Here is a 23,064-nt window from a genome sequence, read left to right as displayed (position 1 = left end):
CAATCTCAGCAGCCATTGTGCTCTTGTTCTTCTGATTTTTTTTTTTTTTCTTTAATTCTTCTCTGGATTCTTTTTATTTTCATCACTCATCCCAAATAATGCATTTTCATGTTAAGATTTTCCAGGTCTCAAGAATCTCAGTCCCAGTCTCATGACCATAGAATGGGCAAAGCTTCTCTTATTTTTCCAATCATCTTGATTTCATGGGTTACTGTGTTCTTAGGGCCTTGGCCTTGTCCTGTCCCATCTCTCTGGTCTGCCATGATTGTAGGACAAGTTATTTCTGGGTTGCTGACTTCTCGATTACAGTTTTTCCCCTGATTCCCGAGAGAGAGCAGACAGTTATAATAGTTCATGATGCTGGAAGTGCAGCTTGCAAGGCTCTTTCAGTAGCCCCTGAAAACTGTCCATGTGTACCTCTGATTATTATGTTATTAAAAACTTACATGGATGTGGAGTCGGTGAATGAGTTCTAAATGTTGAGCCATAGATTCAGGGCTTTAGCATAATTCACGGATTATGGCATCTATTAACATGGTAATTGACATACACTTAGGGAAAGAAGTTCTTCAGAACAAAACTGAATTGGCCCCAAAAGAACTTTGTTTCTAAAACACCTTTCGTTGCTCATTGTAAAAGAAATCAGATAACAAAGGAAAGTATAAAAAAATAAATAAATTTCTGCTCCTGTCATCTTATTCCTTAGGGAAAACTAGTAACATGTTTTTTTGTGTGTGTATTTGTACATAATATTTTTTCTTTTGAAAAAAAAATGTGGATTGACCCTGCATGCTGATTTCTATCTTTATTATTAAATTATTTTCATGTCAGTACGTAAGGATCAACATTCTGTTTGTTTTTTTTTTAATGGCTGCTTAGTACTTATTCAGTCTGTGAAAATAATATGTTGAACCAGTCTTCTGTTAATGACCAACTGTGTTTCTATGTATTCACTATCCTAATAACTTTATAGTGAATATTTTTATAGCTAAATCCTTGTGCCATGGCATGGCAGTTTTCTTAGAGCAGATTCCTAGAAGTGACTGGGATGGAAGGTATACACATTTTAAACTAATATATATTGATAATTGCCCTCCAGAAAGTTTACATTTTTACCAGCAGTGTAGGCGAATGTTTGAAGAAACTGAAATCTTAATGTCCGGGTCAAAAAATTGCTTTGAGTGGAAAAAAGCAGTGGCTTCTACCTATACCAGACACAGTGCCCACATTGATTCTACCCCACATATAAATTTCATCAAAATCTTGCTCTCATTCTGTCATACTGTTAGTCCAGACCCACTCTGCTAGCACCCTAACTGGCCTCCTTTCCACCTCTTGAAGGTGTTCAGCTGTCAGGGGCTGAACCTTCTGAGTTCATGTAGCATTGTTGCCTTTTGCTTCAGTCTTGCCTGTGTTTCAACCTGCCTTTTATTAGTTACTTACATGTGTCTGTGTTCATATCTATATCACACATTTTTAAAGGGCAGGGACTTTGTGTTTCACATCCCTGTGGCTACCCTTTTGGAGGTGGATGTCACAGTGAGCAACTTGGAAATACTTGTCTTGAGGAAGATACTTTGAGGGGAATGTTTCCAGGCAAATATTAGATTGAGCCTTAAGAAATGGTTAATATATGAGTGTTCTTGATTCCCCCAAAAGGCAATTTCATAAGGTTCAATATATACTGTGAGGCACAGAATTTTGTCTTAAGAGATCCTTCATTTGTCACTCTCTCTCCATTTTCGGATGTCAGGGTGTATATACTTTCTCTTTTACAACTGATTTCTTGTGTATATTAAATATATTCACGAGTGCTATTCACTTAATACGTATATTAGCAACTCTTAAAGCTCTAACCATTAATGGTAGCTTTGACCATTAGATGGTATGTCTGAACTATGAATCTACAGCATTGAATATAATGTTATCTTTAACATTTGGGATATTTTTGTTTTTGCAGCGCATACAACAGTTTCACTGCATAGCGATATTTGTTACTTTCCTAGTACACTTCATGTATGTTGGTACCTGTCTCTTCCCTCATCCTCTCCCACACTTTTTAAGCGTGTTAAGTGTTTGTGCAGTAGTTATTCCATATTTGTTATAAATGGTCTATTAAATATGATTCATGGGCAAAGTAATAGAGCAGATAAATTCTCCAAAGTGTTTTCTATCTTTGACCTTTAAAAAGCCTATAAAAGTTACTTTTCTAGTTACCTACAAGTCATATCGTGTGTAATATTAGTTCATATAGGTAAGTGATCATGTTTGAGCATTTATGTGTCTTTACTTTTTTTTAGTGTTCTAAACTTGTCCTTACTGAATTTTATTCTAATTTTTAGAATTACCTGGAGAACTGCAACTCTGTATTCAGCAAACTGTGGGGTGGGGTTGGGGGGGCGCAAAATGAGTTCTCTTGAGTCAAGAATATTTGATACAGTAGTTCCCGTGGAACCAATTTCAGAGTTGGGCTTTGCAGGTGTCATTAGTCAGGGCTGGCCAATGACTTATACACTATAAGAGGTAGACGTTGCCCACTCCATTTCTCCACGGTCTTCTTGTAATGACAGAAGTTCCTTTGAAGCCTGTTCTCTCGAAAGGTACTCAAAGATTTTCTTTTTCGAATTGCTTTGAGAATCCCAAGGTAGAATTTCCAGGAACATTTCTCTAATTAGAGATGTAAATTTCAAGGAAATTTTTTTTTAAGGAGATAAACCTTGGAATTAAGATTTAGCAAAGAATAGGAAAGGCTTTTACTTTACATTTATATTTTCATAGGTTTAACAGTTTTCTGGTCTCGTTCTATCTTCCTTAAATCCTCCTTGCTCCTGAGTTGTACAGCTCTTTGTAAAAAGTGAGAAAGGTGAGGTGTAGGTAGGTGCCACATGCCTCTAAATGTTGTGGATTCTGCATGATTTTTACTTCCTGGTGTACTGTGAGGGCGTCGTCGTGATAGTTGGGGTGCATCCAAGGGCACTGGCTCAAAACTCTGCCAGAGAGTCTTATTTACAAGACTGTTTTGTTGACAAGCTAATCTAGGATGAACATATTTAATTAGATTAAACATTCGTTGTCAACCAGTGGTGGTGTTTATGGTACTTCCATAAATCCTCAGCTTAAACAACCTAAGTGAATGGGGATTATATTTTGGGACAATAGAGATGGTCTTCCTTTTATTTTTTCCCATCTCTTTGCTCTCATTTTTATTACAGAAACTTTGCCCGTTAGAATCTCTAGAGCTGCAGTCTTCAAAATGGTCTTAAGGAGCTTCGGCTTCCCAGGGACCCGCTTGGGATCATCACAAAAGCAATCGTGAATAAAACAGCTGGAACCTTAGTACGCAGGCAACAGCACCAAACTTCACCTGTAGTCAGTGTATTCCTCACTACCATGCAGTTGTGGTTTTTACAAAAAGCCAATTTCAGGTCAGAATGTCCTTCAGTGGGATGAGTGGTGCTGGAATAGTACTGGAATTTAATCTTGGCAGGGGCTTTAGAAGTTAGTGAGTCTAACTTCCCAGGCAGTGCAAAGATTGTTCCGCTGGTCATCCTTTATGGTGATGGCGAGGTCGGTGCTTCGCAAGGCAGCCCACTTCACTTTCATGTAGCTATAACTTTTAGAAATGTGTTCTTATTTATACATCAAGTCTCCGTTTCTCCGCAGTTTTTTTAACCCTTTGATTCCAGTCTAACACTTGGGGTCCAAGCAAAATAAAACATGTATTTTTTTTGCATAGTAATCCCGCATATAGGTAAAGTTAGCTGTTGGGTTTTCCCTAAGTTTTCTTTTATAGACTGAACTAGTCTGTAGTTCAGTTTTGTAGACCAGTAGTATCAGTAGTTAATAATAAGATCAAAAGTTGGTTTTAATTTTGTTTAGGAGGAATTTTCTTTTTAAAAGTATTATTTAGTATAAATTTTTTGGATAGTACTCACCTTATCAGTAAATAATTAGAACAATCTAAGTTTAACATTTATGTATTTATATATATGAACTTGACATTTTTGAAATACATGCAGCATTTAGTTTCACTTCTATTAAATGAATTCTGGATTCTTTTCAACTGCGGTGTCAGTATTAACTGCATTTTGGCACTATGTAAAATAAATAGAAAAACACTAGTACTATAATTTTATTATAGTCACTACCCTGATGTTGTATATGAAATATGAGGAAAGTTAGGTTCCTTGAGGAAAAATGGGAATAAGTAAGCAAGAAATCCTCTTAATGGTACCTTAATTTATTGAACAACTATTTCTAGTGCCGGCTCCAGGTTATGGATTGCTTTAGACTTTGGGAAATCAGTTGTGTCCAAGGTAGACAAAGTCCTTGCACTTCCGAAGCTTAACTTCTAGTGGTGAAAGGATATTTATAGACCGCCTTAAGTGCTGGTAGAATTATTTGGGAATCGCGTAAAGAGTACCTGGGGTGTGAGGTGATGGGGATATCAGAATGAGGAGCATAGAAAGAAAAGACTCAAGCTTCGTGTGCCCCCCAGGATGTTCTGAGAATGGTAATGTGAATGTTGTTCATGTGAAACTTGGAGAGACAGAAAATTGTTGAACAACTAATTTAGCACAAAGAAACAGAGGCACAGATTTAATTTAACATTGATAAATTTTAATAATTTATCCAGGGTTATAGAACTCATTAGTGAATGAGCTGGAGCTGGAATCTGTTTACCTGGTTCCTACTCACAATCATTTTACAGTGTCTTTTTCCAGTTTTTCAGTGAACGTTTGCGGTCCCCCGGTATTGCTGTCCTTTGCCAAGGTTGTGTTTCATCGACATTGGTGGATTGGAAGAAAGACCTGCTTTCACATGGGTGGGAGAAGCCTGTGAGAAGCACACTCAGCTCTTTTAGAGTAATTGGGATGAAATGGTTTTAATTAAGTGAGAATTAGGCAGCAAGATCATTTGTTTCTTGTAGACCATGTGGTTTTACACATTGAACATTGTGCTGGATTAAGCAGAACTTTTTTTTTTTTGGAAGCCTAAACATTTTATTTTAATAGATTTACAGGTTCTATCAAATGAAGAAAGTTGAAGTTGCCTGTTGGGGTTGATGAGAAGTTTGGTGGATGGACCAGTGATTTTGTAGAATCCCTTCTGAATCCTGTGGTGATTTGAACAGTCCGAAAGGTACTCAAAGATTTTCTTTTTCGAATTGCTTTGAGAATCCCAAGGTAGAATTTCCAGGAACATTTCTCTAATTAGAGATGTAAATTTCAAGGAAATTTTTTTTTAAGGAGATAAACCTTGGAATTAAGATTTAGCAAAGAATAGGAAAGGCTTTTACTTTACATTTATATTTTCATAGGTTTAACAGTTTTCTGGTCTCGTTCTATCTTCCTTAAATCCTCCTTGCTCGAGTTGTACAGCTCTTTGTAAAAAGTGAGAAAGGTGAGGTGTAGGTAGGTGCCACATGCCTCTAACTGTTGTGGATTCTGCGTGATTTTTACTTCCTGGTGTACTGTGAGGGCGTCGTCGTGATAGTTGGGGTGCATCCAAGGGCACTGGCTCAAAACTCTGGCAGAGAGTCTTATTTACAAGACTGTTTTGTTGACAAGCTAATCTAGGATGAACATATTTAATTAGATTAAACATTCGTTGTCAACCAGTGGTGGTGTTTATGGTACTTCCATAAATCCTCAGCTTAAACAACCTAAGTGAATGGGGATTATATTTTGGGACAGTAGAGATGGTCTTCCTTTTATTTTTCCCCATCTCTTTGCTCTCATTTTTATTACAGAAACTTTGCCCGTTAGAATCTCTAGAGCTGCAGTCTTCAAAATGGTCTTAAGGAGCTTCGGCTTCCCAGGGACCCGCTTGGGATCATCACAAAAGCAATCGTGAATAAAACAGCTGGAACCTTAGTACGCAGGCAACAGCACCAAACTTCACCTGTAGTCAGTGTATTCCTCACTACCATGCAGTTGTGGTTTTTACAAAAAGCCAATTTCAGGTCAGAATGTCCTTCAGTGGGATGAGTGGTGCTGGAATAGTACTGGAATTTAATCTTGGCAGGGGCTTTAGAAGTTAGTGAGTCTAACTTCCCAGGCAGTGCAAAGATTGTTCCGCTGGTCATCCTTTATGGTGATGGCGAGGTCGGTGCTTCGCAAGGCAGCCCACTTCACTTTCATGTAGCTATAACTTTTAGAAATGTGTTCTTATTTATACATCAAGTCTCCGTTTCTCCGCAGTTTTTTTAACCCTTTGATTCCAGTCTAACACTTGGGGTCCAAGCAAAATAAAACATGTATTTTTTTTGCATAGTAATCCTGCATATAGGTAAAGTTAGCTGTTGGGTTTTCCCTAAGTTTTCTTTTATAGACTGAACTAGTCTGTAGTTCAGTTTTGTAGACCAGTAGTATCAGTAGTTAATAATAAGATCAAAAGTTGGTTTTAATTTTGTTTAGGAGGAATTTTCTTTTTAAAAGTATTATTTAGTATAAATTTTTTGGATAGTACTCACCTTATCAGTAAATAATTAGAACAATCTAAGTTTAACATTTATGTATTTATATATATGAACTTGACATTTTTGAAATACATGCAGCATTTAGTTTCACTTCTATTAAATGAATTCTGGATTCTTTTCAACTGCGGTGTCAGTATTAACTGCATTTTGGCACTATGTAAAATAAATAGAAAAACACTAGTACTATAATTTTATTATAGTCACTACCCTGATGTCGTATATGAAATATGAGGAAAGTTAGGTTCCTTGAGGAAAAATGGGAATAAGTAAGCAAGAAATCCTCTTAATGATACCTTAATTCATTGAACAACTATTTCTAGTGCCGGCTCCAGGTTATGGATTGTTTTAGACTTTGGGAAATCAGTTGTGTCCAAGGTAGACAAAGTCCTTGCACTTCCGAAGCTTAACTTCTAGTGGTGAAAGGATATTTATAGACCGCCTTAAGTGCTGGTAGAATTATTTGGGAATCGCGTAAAGAGTACCTGGGGTGTGAGGTGATGGGGATATCAGAATGAGGAGCATAGAAAGAAAAGACTCAAGCTTCGTGTGCCCCCCAGGATGTTCTGAGAATGGTAATGTGAATGTTGTTCATGTGAAACTTGGAGAGACAGAAAATTGTTGAACAACTAATTTAGCACAAAGAAACAGAGGCACAGATTTAATTTAACATTGATAAATTTTAATAATTTATCCAGGGTTATAGAACGCATTAGTGAATGAGCTGGAGCTGGAATCTGTTTACCTGGTTCCCACTCACAATCATTTTACAGTGTCTTTTTCCAGTTTTTCAGTGAAAGTTTGCGGTCCCCCGGTATTGCTGTCCTTTGCCAAGGTTGTGTTTCATCGACATTGGTGGATTGGAAGAAAGACCTGCTTTCAGATGGGTGGGAGAAGCCTGTGAGAAGCACACTCAGCTCTTTTAGAGTAATTGGGATGAAATGGTTTTAATTAAGTGAGAATTAGGCAGTAAGATCATTTGTTTCTTGTAGACCATGTGGTTTTACACATTGAACATTGTGCTGGATTAAGCAGAACTTTTTTTTTTTTGGAAGCCTAAACATTTTATTTTAATAGATTTACAGGTTCTATCAAATGAAGAAAGTTGAAGTTGCCTGTTGGGGTTGATGAGAAGTTTGGTGGATGGACCGGTGATTTTGTAGAATCCCTTCTGAATCCTGTGGGGATTTGAACAGTCAGCTGATGTTGTTTATGAGGTCGGTGTCTACTTGACCCCGTCCCATGGGGGATTCACTGTGCCTCAGTGGTCAGGCTCATGGTTTTATTTGGGTGTATTTTAGAGTGGGTGGATTGAGGCCTTGCCGACTTCCTCGAACCCATTACAATATGGAACAGAGAAGTTGGCTAGATAGTAAATAGTTTAGGCTTTGTTGGCCGCATAATCTCTGCTATAGTTACAGATGTGCCTTTAGCATGAAAGCAGCCATAGACACTATGTAATTGCCTGAACTGGCTGTGATCCTATAAAACGTTATTTGTAAAAACAGATAGTGAGCCACATTTGGCCCACAGGCCCTGGTTTGCTGACCCCTGATTTACAGTGATGAGGTCAGTTATATGGGAGAAGTTGAGCTCTCTAATAAACAAGAAATATTTTTATCCTACCTTCATCTTTCTTTTCAGACTTTTGGGAATTTGAAATTACAGTGAAATGAATGTGTCTGTTCAAGCATTGTACATTTTAACTTTGACATACTGAAGTCAAACAAAATGTGTTTTGATATATTCCTAAGTTACAGTCTTGTTAGGCAGCTTTCTACCTTTGGGACAGAAGAAAATCTTTCATTTTACAAGCTCTTACTTCAGAAGAGGGTGCTTCATGTTTCATATTGTAAACACTTGAGTTGGAATTTAAACAAGACAAGAGGTATTGGAATATATTCTTTTTTAATCAAGCAAAAGTGAAATTTAAATGTATGATTTGGGTAGCTAATCAAAAGACTAGTAATTAATCAAAGTTGTTTTTTAAAAAAATCTTACCCATTCTTTATTTGGATAGACTGTTTACCCACCTTATTTTTTAAGTTAATTGATGCACTTCCAGGTCAAGAAATAGTGTTTTAATGAGATGAAATATTACCCTGCTGTTAGTAATGAGGCTTCTCCAAAAATATGGAAATATCTGTGAACTAATGAGATGTGAGAAGAATTTAGTCTCCATGTTGATTAGAACTATATTAAAATATATATGTATACTATAAGGAGAAATTGCCATAGACTTTTTACCTAGTGTTAATGCAAGGAGATCTTGGCCCCTTTTTTTTAATTGTGTTCAGGAAGTTTGTTTTATCGTAAGGTGTGTTAAATATATAAACAAACATAATTTTCAGTAGGCATTTAGCAAATCCCTAGTGGGCTACAATATGAAATGAAAGCAAAAATTTTATTTCTAAACCTCAAACTAATACTTAGTGCAGTCACAGCATTTTAGCAGTTTTCGTCAAAGAGAGCTTCTAGGAAAAGCAGATTTTCTTTGGTTACCCGAATGTGCACTTAAAATTGTTCTGTAGTTTTCTTTTGATCTAAACGGAGCCACTGGAAGGTAGCCTTTTCTTAAGTTCACTCCCGCACTTCAAGATCGCTGCTCGTATCGGAGGAGTCGCGTCCCTTTTCCTTGCCAAGGTGTCTTCCAGCCTCCTCTCCCTGACTTTGCTTTGTCACTGTTCCTTTTCTTTGCATCAGGCCCGTTTACATATTACCTGCCATATAATCTGAAAGTCATGCTATCTCTCAAGAGGCCCAGTTTCTGAATGTTAAACCTCTTTTGCTCTTTTGTTTTTTTTGCTTAAGATTAAATATGTAACAAAACACCAGACCAATGTTGGGGCGTATAGCAGCAGTTACGCAATAAGTTAGAGCTGCCATTGTTGTTTAAAACATCTTACAGTTTCTCCTCTTGACTGCTTCATGCCCCTTTACCTACTAACTTGCTCATGTTTCTCTCTCCTAAAACACTTCGCTCAAACTTAGTTACCCCGCAAGTTCTAGCACTTTCTCTTCACTGCTATCAAACCTGCCATGGTAAGCTTTGCAACGTTACTTCTGGCCGCACCTTGATAAGTGACCATGCAGCCACCATACTGTGGCTTTGCCTTCATCTCCATTTTCGACCCTGTCAGTTTGGGGGCTGCCTCTTTTGTTAGTTTCTGTTTTTCAGCAGGCCTGATATTCCTTGTTCTGTTTACTGTACGTTTTCTATTGGCTTCTCTGACTTGTCAGTCCTAGATGTTTGTGCTCCCCAAGGTTCTGCTGTTGATCTCTTTTATTCTCACCCTCCCTCAGTGATCTCTTACACCCTCCCTCAGTGATCTCTTACTCCTCGGGCTTCAGATAGCCCTTCCATGCAGATGGTTATTGAACCTGCCCGATTGTTGTATGTTTATTGTATTCTAAGCTGCCCTGTTGTTGTAAGTTTAAGGTTTATATCTTGAGTGGTCAGCCTAGAGGAGCTGTGGGCATCTCAGACTCAGCATATCCTAAAACAGTGGTCCTCAATCTTTTTTGGCACCAGGGACCGGTGCTTTTATGAGAATCTAATGCCTGATGATCTGAGATGGAGCTGAGGCGGTGATGCTAGCGCTGGGGAGCGGCTACGAATCCTGATGAAGCTTCACTCACTAGCCAGCCGCTTACCTCCTGCTGGGCTGCCCGGTTCCTAACAGACCACCGACCACTACCGATCTGTGGCCGGGGAGTTGGGGACACCTGTCCTAAACCAAATTCATCTTATATTGTTGTCATCCAGCTTCTTCAGATGACCCTTGAGCTGTTAACAGCAGCACCATTCCCTCAGCCACTCTGTTTTGGGGCCTGCTCCACATCACATTAGTTGCATTTTCTCTGGTTTACCCGTGTAAAGCATATTCCAGCCATTTGTGTGTGTGTGTGTGTGTGTGTGTGTGTGTGTGTGTACACAAAGAAATATCTGGAAAGAAATTCACCATAATGTTTAAAGTCTTTTTATCTCTGGCTGATGGGATTTTGTATTGTTTGAATTTTGTTTCTTTATAGTGGGCGTTTATTATTTACATACTTGTACCCAACCTGTAATCTTACTTCTCAACCCTCCCTTGTCCTCAGCTTCACCCAGTGGGACTCCGAGCCGTTTCCTCGGTTCACTCGTACTTCCTTGCCTTTGCCCCTTTACTCAGTGCCTGGTTCATCTGTTCTTTGCATTTCCCATTGTCATTTATCAGAGCTTCTCTCCAGTAAGCGTTAATTTCATTAATGAAATCCATCTCCTAGCTGAATGTGCTTTCTCCTTCCATGGGCTCTCTGGTCCTTATGCCACTTTCTATGTTCTGCCTCTGGTTTTCTTACATGGGTTTTTGTGTTAATCCCTTCATTAGATTGTAAGCTCCATGAGGGCAGCGATTGGGTCTTACTCATGCTTTCTCCCTTTTGGTTACAGTCTCCCAATTTTTCCTTGGGGGATAATTCCTTTTCCCACTGGCTGTGCTGTTGGTGGGACGGTCAAAGTATCCTGCCAAAAGGATGTTCTTTCTCTGGAGTTTGAATTTTGAGTCATGGGACACAAGGACTGACAATGATTGGCGCTGATTCATCCTGGCCAAGGTGCTCTGAAGGAGTCACGCTCATTAGTTCCTGCCTCCCAGATCCCTGAAGCTGCTCTGGTCCCCGAACTCTCCGAGGCCTTGTTCTTCAGATTTTCCTTCGTATCTGTGAGCTGTCTCATATCCTTATAATAAATGTCGGTTTCTCTCTCTCTGTCTCACCCTCTCGCTCTCTCTTATAATTTTAAAGATAGCCGGAGACAGTTTCTGTTGCTTTTACCCAAAGATTTCTACCAATAGAGCTATTATGATTAGAACTGACAGTTCTTATATTTATTCTGATGGGTTTTTTTTCTTCTTTTTAAAAACAAAACAAAACAAACAGCCAGAGACTGCTGCTGCTTTGAAGCGTACGCTAGAAGCCCTGATGGACAGAGGGGCAGTAGTGAGGAACTTGGAAAACCTGGGTGAACGAGCACTTCCTTATAAGATCTCTGCCCACAATCAAAAGCACAATAGAGGAGGGTAAGTTTCTTCGTAAATCACTTGAAAAATGTCTTTGATCAGCTCAGTAAAGAATACTGTTTAATTCATCTCAGAAGTTACTATAATTTCACAGTCAGACCCCTGTCGCGCTGGGTGGTGTCCAGGTATTTACCCGAGCAATGTAGTGTGGCAAATGGGAGGCACTTATGCTGACCCATAACAGACTGTAGTTGGAGTACAATAATAGGTCACGCTAGGAGCAACAGGTTCATAAGCTTTTGATTGTGGGAAACTTTTATCAACCCAAGCACTGTTTTCTCTTGACGTTTCTTTAATTTTTGCCTTGAAAAACACCCATTTTGCCTTGAAAGACAGTGAACAACGTATTGTTCACATACTTGGTACATCTTTCGTAAATATGTAGGTTGCCGATAACACGCAAAATGTACTGCTTATGACTGATGTGTATAACCAGAGCCTAACCCACAATATAAAAATGCTTTTTCCTATTCAAGCAATAACAACAGTTTTCTGTGATGGAATTTTTTCTCCCATAGTGTATAGCAACTTTCTCAAACATATGTCAAGGATTTGATTCTGTAGTAATAACTGTCCTTCGTAGAAATTCTTTGAGACCACTTTCTTGAGTTGGTACGAAGCTTCTCTCAGCATTAATGGTGTCTTGTTTATGCCGATGGTTTCTGGTTTAGAGGAAGAATCATCTCATTATTGGGTGTCCTGGAAGTAGGTGATGGAGCAGATAGGATTCCGTTCTTAGCATGGTGGGAAGGGTCCAGCAGAATACTCAGTTTTCTCTCTCTGGTACCCACCGGCTGTGTGGCCTCCAACAAGTCATCTAGCTTCTCTGATTCCTGCTTCCTTGGATACTGAATTTAGGTGTTGTTCTCCCATCCACACTGTCACAAGAATCAAATGAGATACTCTCTGCAGATGTGCTCTGTGGGCAGTTACTGGGTGCTGCTTTTCGTCATGTGGAGCTAGTGGTCTTGTGCAGGTGCAATACAGTGGAGTCTCCCACTGAGGCTTTGTTAGTACATTTAAACCTTCTGCTGAGATGTGGCACCTACTGCAAATTTTATCTTTTGATTGCTTCACCTTGTTTTGTGCTAGTGTTCAGCTTCTTGAGAATACCTCTGAAGAGAGGGCCTGAGGCGTTGCTAGGCAACATGAAATGCACAGTGGCTATTCCTCTTCCGCAGTGAGAGATGGAGATTGTGTGTATAATATTAAAAAAAAACAAAAAAACCTACAAAGGAGCTCGGTTTTAACAGCAAGGCTATGAATCCTTTTGCCTTTTTGTTTAAAGAGGAGCATATAGAATTTGGCCAAGAATTATCGGTCAGGCCCTCCAGTGGAAGGCACTGAGCAGGGTGAGAAGTCAGTTTGCTCACACGTGTGCTTTCAGGGATAACAGTAGGAGTGCTTTCCCCTGCCCTTTGCTTTAAGTGGAGGATTTGACTTTGTCGAGGGTTGGTGTGACCAGCATTCTAGAATTTGCACTCCTCACGAGTGCCCGGGTGGTGCTCATGCTTCTGTCTGAGGACCACACTTTGAGAACCACTGTATGAACTCATATGTCGTTTTCAGGCTCTGTGTACCTCCAGTACTAGGGTTGGGTGGTGCTTTTTCTCTGTTATGGATGGAACAAATGCAGATCCTGGAAAAAACCCCCTGGACCTAAGCCAGAATTGCTGACAACACTAGCCTTACATTCTGATTCCTGACAAGGTGCTTGTGCCCCTCCGAGGACTGTGTTGCCGTGTTCATTTATATCTGAGGATTTTTTTTTTTTTTAGATTCTTCATCTTGAAATACGTTATATATGGACACAGAAAGGTGGTGCCCAGCCCCAATCGGGGACTTTCCTGTTTTGAGCTTGTTTTTCTGGGATAAATCAATGTCTGGTATTTATTTACACCCGTCCGTTGATTTACATGGATTTTCCGTTCCATGCATTTTTCTTTAACACGGAAAAAAACTGCGTAAAGAGTCCACCAATATTAAAAAATATACTAAAGAAATAGGCCAATATAAATCATAAAAATATTTCACATATTTTTACAAAAATGTTAATGAAAATTTAGGAAAACCAAAATAAATTTTATTTGCTGTTGGTGTGTACTGCTATATAAAGCAATCAACCTCTTTAACTGGCACAAAGTTAACTATCTTTATCACTTGAAATATTTGGAAGTACTGCTTCGGTTTCATTTTTATGTTTACGTTTTTGGATGATCTTTTTCCTACCTCATCTTTTGCCAAGTTTTTATAAATCCTTCGATATTCACCGCAACATTTTTAAAAATCTTTATGAAATTTTAAGGCTCATTGGATGTTTGGATCAATATCTAAAATTGCAGTTTCCAGTTATGTGGTCAATTGAAGAACTTTGTAAATATTTTCTGCAGTGAATGAAACTGGTTCAAGGTCACTGCTGTATTCATCGACAGGACGGGCTTCAGATTTTAAGTGAATGAATTCATTATCAGTTAATTCATAATCAACCAGTGATTCGTTAATATCATCTACATTCAAATGGTCAGAGCCTTCTTCTTGAAATTTATTTAATAAATTAATAATGCCAGTTAATTCCTCTTTAGTTGTTGGAACCATATTCCTTGTTACAACAACTTCTGGCCATTTTGCTTTTCAGCAAGCATTTAAAATTGATGGCTTTATATCACTTAGAGCCGAAACAATATTCTTGATACAACTTAAAGTTGTGTATTTATTCCAGGCTTCTGTAACTGTAAGTGACTCATTATCTTCAAGTTTATTATTAAAAATATAGTTAACTTCATTTAATGTCATTAATCTTAAAGGTAGAAATAGTGCCTTGATCTAAAGAGTGGATCAAGGAAGTTGTATTTAGTGGCAAATATACAACTTTTATATTTGGATGTTCTAAATCGTGCGGATGACCAGATGCATTATTTAAAAGTAAAAGTATTTTAAAAGGAAGACATTTTTCTTTCATATAATTTTCAGCTTCTACAGGAAAATATGTGTAAAACCAATCCTGAAAAACATCAGTAGTCACCCATGCTTTTTTATTTGCCATCCAATGAACGGGAAGATCATTAATAATTGTGTGTTAGTATTAGTTCTTTGTACATTGCTGAGTTAAGCTATGGGTTTTCAGAAAGAGTAATCACCAGTAATGGAAATGAAAAAGAACAGTAAAATGAGACCTTGTAAATGGAAACTGCATATAAAAAGTCTGTGTAAACAGGGGGAGTGCTTACTGTGTATAAAAAAACTCGCGTAAAAAAATACCGCGTAAATCAAGGGATAGGTATATATATTTAAGGTAATGGTTTCCAAAGTATGGTCTCAGAAATGCTAGTTCTGTAGATATGCTCCACCAAAAAGCATGGGGTCTGTGTGTGTGTGATCAGCAGGACATGGGAAGCTTCTCATGATCTAATTCCTTCTAGAGAGTCACAGCACATATTAGCAAATAAATGCTGAGAAGCCCTTCATTCAGATGCCTTCATTTATCAATTTTATTTGACCATGTTACTTTTTTTTTTTTACACTCATTAATATTCTTCATAGTGACTTGGTAAATGAGATGAGAGGCTAGTGTAGTTTGGAGTTACCTAGGGTGAAGATTTATAATTGAGTGGTGTGTCAGATGTCTGCAGTGTGGAGCTTAAGTTAGTCTGATGTTCTCTTGGCTTCATCTAGTCCTCCCATAGTTGATAATTCCAGCGCCATTTGTACCAGGCATTTTGTTAATTAGGCAAGTTCTTCAAGTGCATTGCACATAGCCACAGGAGGTTTTGCAGACGTGTATTAAACAGATGATGTGCCAGGTTGTGCTGGGTGCCGAGACGGCTCACTTTTATGAAGTTAAGAAGAAACAGAGTAGACTTGTCCCTTACGCATTTGTTAGCATCCCAAAAGATGTTGACTCTTTCTGAACAGCTGTGGAGGCCATGACATGTTATCTGTAATTTTGGTGGGGCACTGATTTGAATCCTGAAGCTGGTGCGCAGGAGCCAATTTTTTTAGCTGGCTAATGAGTAAGCCTAGATGCTCTGCAGGGATGTACATTGCATTATGGTGCTGTTGGTATTATGTTTGTTGCTTTTACATTTTATAGGAAGAAATTGTATGTTCTAGTGATATTCCTAGGGCTCAGGATCGTTTTTGTGATTGTCGCGGTTGCTGATGTCGAGTTTTCAGTGGCTAAGCTAGGCACCAGCCAAAGGGGTGTAAGGGCAGGCCCGAGTTGACCACCACACATCTCCGCTGCAGATATTTCCTGTCGTGTCGGGTGATTGCCTCTGTCATTCTCTTATCCTCGCCTCCTTCCCCGACATCCGTGCCTCTGCTACACACATGCCGAGTAGTCCTGAAAGAAAAACGAGGGTAGAAAAATGCTCAGGTAGTAGAGATCCTACTTTAGGGTTATCAGGGAAGGAGGAGGAAGTGGTAACTTGAAAGTGGTACCTGATGTTTATTATTATATCAAGTCTGCTTATGCAGTTTGTGTCAAAAAATATAATTGTTGCAGTCCAAACATTAATTTGGCCAGTCCCCGCTTTAGAAACAGGTTACATTCCACAAATTTATAAGTCTGTTGTTTATAATTGAGAACCTGTTTTTTCATTGGAACAATTTAATGGTAAATTCTCATGGTGATCCACAGAAACTTATCTAACTCATTATCTCTGAGGATCAGTAGAATCGGGCGAGTCATTTTTGTACAGCTGAGCACCATTTTACAACTTGTTTTCAAAAGTGCTGCTCTGTGTTCCATCTGGCAGCAGAGCGGAGCCTGAGTCGGGTCACGTTTATCAGGGATGGAGACACTACCAAACACCTGTAACTTATTAGTAAGACTTTTTCCAGCGGAGTCACTTCCCACATCAGTTGTCCCCCAGATGATGTGAATTCAGGAACAGGGAGGTGTTTCCCAGATGCCCCTGTTGCCATTTGGGCCAGGTTGGGGTGCTTGGGAATTTCGAGGCTTCTGGACCAGCTTTCCTGATGGAGGCTTCCAGCCTGATCACCTGTTGTCTCCAGGCAGTGTCTGGAAACCACTGGATCATGACTCGGAGCTGGGGGCGTCTTAGAAGGCCTGGGATTCGTTCTCGGCTCTGCATTTGCTTTGGTCTTTTGGAAGCCCCCTAGATTTTCTCTCTGTACCTTTACATCCTCACCTTGGTACCTTCATCAGCTCTGTGGGAAAAGCAAGGTTGGTGTTGTGGAGCAGTCTTACTGTATTCGTCGGAGTCTAAAAGGGAGCGATGTCACATATGCAGAAGGGAGCAGTTGGGAATAGATGCTCACTTAGACCCCTGCTAAGGGACAGGCATTGTACTGAATTGTTGTAGCAGTCACCTCTGCCAGAACCACCAGGCCAGTGTCTTATTCCTGGACTGCAAACACTAGTTTAAGGCTCTTTTTCCACTAGATGGGGCTGGACTGAGATGCAGTGATTTCTGGCACAGGAGAGGGAGCTATGGAAGAAACTGTAGCCCATATTTCATTGTTGGGCTTGTGCTTGTTTGTGAAAGGATGCCCCACATTGCCTCTGCCTGTTTCCACCAGGTCTGCTTTGACTGCAGGGAGACTGGGGTGACTTCTGAACATGTGTACTGTAAGAACTGTTTAGGTAGTGACGGTCGTTTTTCTTGCCTGTTCTGTCCTTTCTTTCTCCGTTCTCATCTGCTTTAAAATGTGAACAGGATATGAATAGGTGCTCATAGCAGAGATCTACTGGCCTACATATAAGATGCCCTTCTATTTACGGGTAAGCAGAATGATAAAAATAACTAGCTCTGTGGTGAATCAGTGGAATTTTACTGACTCGTTCCCCAAATGTGTCTGCAGCTTACTCCAAGAGAGCTGGCACCCTCTCTAGAGGAGACTGATTCTCCTCTGTAGTTTTCCTGTTAGCTAACATTTCGATGTTCTTGCGCTTCTTGCCAGCATTAAGTCCGGGCCAGCATCTCGACCTGATTCTCGTGTGTAGGTAGGTACTCTGCCGTGGGGCTTCAGGCCAGGGCTGCCGTGGCTTTGAAGGTTTCTTTTTAGTGGCAGTGCCCCAAGATTTGTAAAGATTCCACAGCAGGTTTAGTGTCTTTTAAAATGTAGGAGACCTGACAGATATAAAAAGAAATGGGGCTTTTCCATGCAGAGGCTGTCTTGATTTTAAGGTAAGTAATTCACTGCCTCAGTGAAGCCTGACTTCAGCAAGGTTTAGCCGATTCAGTCTAGGAACTGGCATTCCGTTTCCTGTCTTCAAAAATGCTCCAAGATGCTTCATGGCTTCCCATCCCTCCCCTCCCCCTCCTCCTCCCCCTCCTCCTTCCCCTCCTTCTCCCCCTCCCCCTCGCCCACCCCTACCCCACCCCCTCTGAGCCACTGAGCGCTTCAGTGGAAATTTCCACTTGTCTGCTAGGGGGAAGGGGAGGCCAAGAGAGTGTGTGACTGTGTTTGAGAGAGACAGAGACAAAGAACTTTAATTCTAGCAAGCACTTTTTATGGAAAACTTGCACATACAGGGTTAAGACCAAAGTAAAATAAACAAATACAGCTTTTACATTTAGGATCATTGTGAGAAAACACATTTTCTCCCTCAACAATGCAGAGGTGGGGAATTTGAGGGGATGGGGCCTGGCAGCCCCGGACTGTCTGCATAGCTTGTGTCAGAAGCTGACTGGATGTACCAGGGCCTCGGACCTTAGGGAGGAGGAGCAGAAACACACAGAGCTACTGGCTTCCTCGTGCAACCGCTGCTGCGGAGAGAGTGACTTTGGTGGCATCCTTTTCTAATACCGGCCTCAGCCTTTCCTGGGGAAGCCATTTCTCTGGTTCTTCTCAGATCTCTGTGGGGTTTCAGTTATGGTAGTAGGGAGGGTTTTGTAGTGTGAGAGTGTCTTAGGAAATACAAAGGAGGATAAATTAACACCTTGAAGACCACGTGGGCAGGTTCTAGCCATGAAATAGTTCACCGTTTTAACTTTTGAACATGAGACTCTGTGATGAGAAATGCATTAGTGTACCAAACCTTTTTGGGGGGGGGGTAGTTCTTTTCTCTCCTTGCTAGGTATCAATCATTTCCTTCCACTTCTGCAGAGTTGGTGCTACATAAAAATACTTTTTTAAAATATTAAGTGCTTTTCTATAGAAAAGAGAGTTGCTTGGGTAAAGCTGATTTCTAGCTTGTAGAGTAAGTGATTCCACAATTAGAACCACACATGGGAAAACACGCCTTTAAATTAAACACTGTTGGGCTTCGTGTTTAAGGCGATGGTAATGCTTACATCAACCCTACTTGGTGTGCAGAATCAGTTCACTGGTGCCATTGAGCACATGGTTGCAGGTGCTGAGAATGTATAATTAGATTTTACATTGCTAAGCTGGATGTTTCCAAAACGATCTGTTCATTTATTGATTGTCATTGATTAGTATAAAAGTAGAGAATGGAAAACTAGCTATTTGAAGAACTTCATTATTCTTTTTCTTATTGGGATGTCAGCTTTGGGGTACGTGTAGCCAGTTGCAGTTATAGTCATAATTCTAAACTGTTTTCTCTTGAATGAGGAGCTTATTGTGAGGATAGAGATAAGAAAGAGTCCACATCTGTTATGATTTTTGTCTTATGTTTTGACTCTGCCTAACTTGATGAGGAGAAGGAAAGAAGCAAACATCGATATTTCATTTTGGTTATTGAATCTTCTTGGTCCTCTCCTTTCTGGGGGCCAGGAGGAAGGTGGGGCAAAAGCACTCTCAGATTCCTCTAGAGACACCAAGCCCCTCTTGGCTTCTCCCCTTAAACAGCAGCTCATCTGAATTTCAGAATGACTTCTCCATGGCAACCTTCAGCAGGATGTAGGTGGTGGGTATCAAGGGAGTTTCAAGGTCATTTTTTTCAACCTAACTTCCATTTCTACAGGTCTGTTATGGATCTGTGCTGTCATAGGAAAGGGACTCTTGCGGGCCTCACGACCTGCCCAGACCCATAACTGCAGGTGGGTTGTTTCTAGACCTCACTTTCTTCATATCACTCTCTCATGTCTGTAAAACGTCTCATTGTCATTCCTCAGGTCATCTGTACTTAGAAAGCCCAGCAGCTAGGAGTTGGGTGTTCATGACTGCCCGTCATTTCCACAGCCTTCTGCAGGGCCCGGAGACTTGTGGAAGTAGCGGGAGCCTAAGTTTTTGACAGCACAGCAGTCCTTGTAATTTCCTATCTCCAGCTGTGTCCAGACGTTCCAGCAAGTGAAGACCATGTGCACCTCCTTCTGAGGTTTGCCCATAGTAGATTGTTCATTGACCAGTTAAGTTTGCCCCGGATGAGTAAAGAGTGAGAGCAAAGAGTATATACTGGCAGTAACCAGGGATTGGTCATGGTCTTTCCTGTGCGAGAAGCCATAATGGACCATTGACCTATGTTGCTTGGGTCACTAAGGCAGATGGAGATGGACTTTGTCCTGCACTTCCGCTTCGTTCCGTGGTGGGGAGAGACAACTTGGTTCCCTAGGAGGGAGGTGGGGAGGTAAGAAGTTCAGCTGTCAGCTGGGAGTGTGAATATGGTAAGGTCTGCCTATTTCTGAGCCACTTCTCCCTATCTGTTTTGGTGATGTTGCCTTTTTGTGGAAATTTCTGTGGTATAATAAGGACCATGGGTGTAGAAACAGCTTTTGCCCACGTGAGCCCAGGGCACAGATCAGCAGGGCGATAAGCGTGAAATGACTGTCATAGCTGTGGTTGTGGGCACAAACCCATTTGTGTTTGGCCATTGCTCTGTTGGGGTTTGGTTGCTAGAGGTGAGTCATGATTGGCGGAGGTAAAGCAGGGTAGGTAAAAGAAGGTAGAGGCTAGAGAGGCTAGAGAGGTTTTGGTGCTAACAGGAGCCTCCGGAAGTCAAGCTTAGGATTTCCAGGCCTTTTTCTAGGACTTCTCTTCATCCTCATGAAACCTCCGAAATGCTGGCTGCTAGGAAGCAAGAGATGTGGTTGGTTGACAGACCGGGATCTGGACTCTGGGGCCTGCCTCTCAACTTTGTGACCTGGAGCAGATAATTCCCTCGTTAGCAGCATGAAGGGATTGACTGCATTGTCTTCATGGTCCTCTTCTGTGATTCTGTAGCGCATTGGCCCCAAAGCTATCTGTAGCTTCTTGTGTCCTGAAGTCAAAAGACGGCTCTGTTAGAATCCTGGCTGTGGCCACTTAGTAGCTGAGTGACCTTGAGCTAATGACTTAATGGTTACAGAATGCAGAGGCGGCAATGTGTAGGAAACACTCCGAAAACTACTAGGGTAGTAGTTGTCGCTGGGGACAGGGCTGCTGGACCCATACCAACACCGGACACCACTTCCTCTTCTTTCATTTCCTGAATTTCCACATAGATTGGAGCTTCTGCTTCCCCGTCATCCTCTTACTCAGAAGCTGTGTAAAAGATGTGAAAGTACTTTGCAAATTAGAAAGTTCTATAAGACGCTTCCCTTTTAATGTCTTAAATAGGAGGTTTCTGATATATCTGGCCTCTAGTTTCCATCCTTGGGTATCCTTTTTACCCTTATCACAAAATGGTTCCAAAAGCTTTGGGGATCTGTCTTAGAATTATTCGGTGAGTGCCAGTGCACGGAGAATACTGTTCAGGAAGACTGTATGAGAATTGATTGTGGGCGGTTGAGTTAGTTGTTGACAACTGTAAACACACTTTGTCCTAGAAACATCTTTAGACTCTAAGGCTAGCCCATAAAAATGCCTCTGTGGTACAGTTGAATGGAAAATGGAAGAAAACAATTTTTGCTAAACCCTACACATGGTATTTGAATAACCTGAATACCTGATTGTCAGGCTTAACTCGTGAGAGCAGGAGACACCTGTGGACTTTCTGGAGGGCGGGGACTTGGAGCACTTAGGGTTGGCAGTGGTGATTACCTGGTTACTGCCCAGAGCATGGCGGGCCCTTGCTAAGCGCTTCCCTCCATGTTACCCTGTGTAATATCTGCATTTTCCAGTGCACTACCTAAGACTGTCGGCACAGAGCTTTAAGTGTAATAAAGGAAAAGAGGGAGAGTCTTCTAGGGAAACCAGACAAAAGGCAAGGAAAGAGGAGGGAGTTCAAAGAGGATGCATATGTGTTTAAAGAAAAACAAACCTGCAATAGAATTAAGGATGGTGAGAATGTTGGCAGACAGAAGGCGAGGTCAGAACTTGTCTACGGTAGTTTGAAAGGACAGTTTAATGAATACTGAACGAAAGAACAAATGGATAGACTGAGAAGCAATTCCAGGGGTTGTGTCGAGTGAGAGAGTTCCCTGACCCAGCCGCCAGGTGGCCATAATAATTTGGGGATTGGAGGAGCGGGGAAACTGCTGCGGGTGACAAGGAGAAGGTAATTTAAGGTTAGTCACACTTACCTTTTAGGCTCTATTTCAGAGTCTTACTCAAGGTAAGTAATCAATAAATATTGAATAAATGAGCGGTTTTTAAGTTGGGTGGCTGCAACTCTCGTGCTTGCTATATGGAGTAGAAATAAGTGGAGTGAAACCTTGGAAAATTTGGACAGGTTGGTGTGTAATTTTCAGGGTAAGCTCAAACAGTGGTCTCACCAGTGAGCAGGTGTATATGTCACCGTCTCAAGAAGCTCACCAGATAGTGGAGGAGCTTTCACCATTTTGATTCATTTCTCAAGAAACCCTGGGAGTCTTCGTCAGCTGTAATTGCTCCCTTATCTCCATCACCCCCATATCAAGTCATTTACTAAGTCCTGCCCATTCAACTTCCCGCATACCATATTTGTTTGTTTGTTTGTTTATTTTTCAATTAGAGTTGACATTCAGTATTTATATTAGTTCCAGGCGTACAGCATAGTGGTTAGACATTTACATAATTTATGCAGTGATCACCTGATTAGTCTAGGACCCACCTGGCACCATACAGAGTAATTACAGTATTATTCACTATATTCCTTATGCTGTACTTAACGTCCCCAAGACTGTTTTGTAACTGCCAATTTGTACTTCTTAATCTCTTCACCTTTTTCACCCAGCCCCCCAACCGCCCTCCCATTTTGCAATCATCAGTTTGTTTTCTGTATTTATGAATCTTTCCGTTTTGTTAGTTTATTTTGTTCTTTAGATTCCACATATAAGTAAAATCATATGGTATTTGTTTTTCTCTGACTTATTTCACTTAGCATAATCCCTTCTAGGTCCATCTGTGTGGTTGAAAATGGTAAGATTTTGGTTTTTTTTGTTTACGACTGAGTAACATTCCATCATATATATGTACCACAACTTCTTTATTCAATCGTCTGATGATGGGCTCTTAAGTTGCTTTCATATCCTGACTATTGTAAATGGCATTGCAGTGAAATAGGGTTGCATATGTCTTTTTTAATTAGTATTTTGGTTTTCTTCGGATAAATACCCAGAAGTGGAATTGCTGGGTCATAAGGTAGTTCTATTTTTAACTTTTTGAGGAATCTTTAAACTGGTTTCCCCTATATACCATTTTTAAATCAATAGCTTTGTAGAAATATTATTGGTGCACAAATTGCACATATTAAAGTGT

The 23,064-nt window shown here is 40.4% G+C and overlaps 1 protein-coding gene across 1 annotated transcript in view; it reads left to right on the top strand.

The window, feature by feature from the left end:
• Nucleotides 1-23,064, top strand: part of MRPS6 (mitochondrial ribosomal protein S6) — an 87,832-nt gene that overhangs the window by 42,921 nt on the left and 21,847 nt on the right. Inside the window, exon 2 of the mRNA XM_011365667.2 lies at nt 11,399-11,538. Within this exon, the coding sequence (XP_011363969.1) occupies nt 11,399-11,538 (140 nt within the window). The remainder of the gene's footprint in view (nt 1-11,398; nt 11,539-23,064) is intronic.

Source organism: Pteropus vampyrus, unplaced genomic scaffold (assembly GCF_000151845.1).
Source record: "Pteropus vampyrus isolate Shadow unplaced genomic scaffold, Pvam_2.0 Scaffold114, whole genome shotgun sequence".
NCBI lineage: Eukaryota > Metazoa > Chordata > Mammalia > Chiroptera > Pteropodidae > Pteropus > Pteropus vampyrus.
Note: the sequence above shows the minus strand (reverse complement) of the source record. Positions and strands in the feature narration are given on the sequence as shown.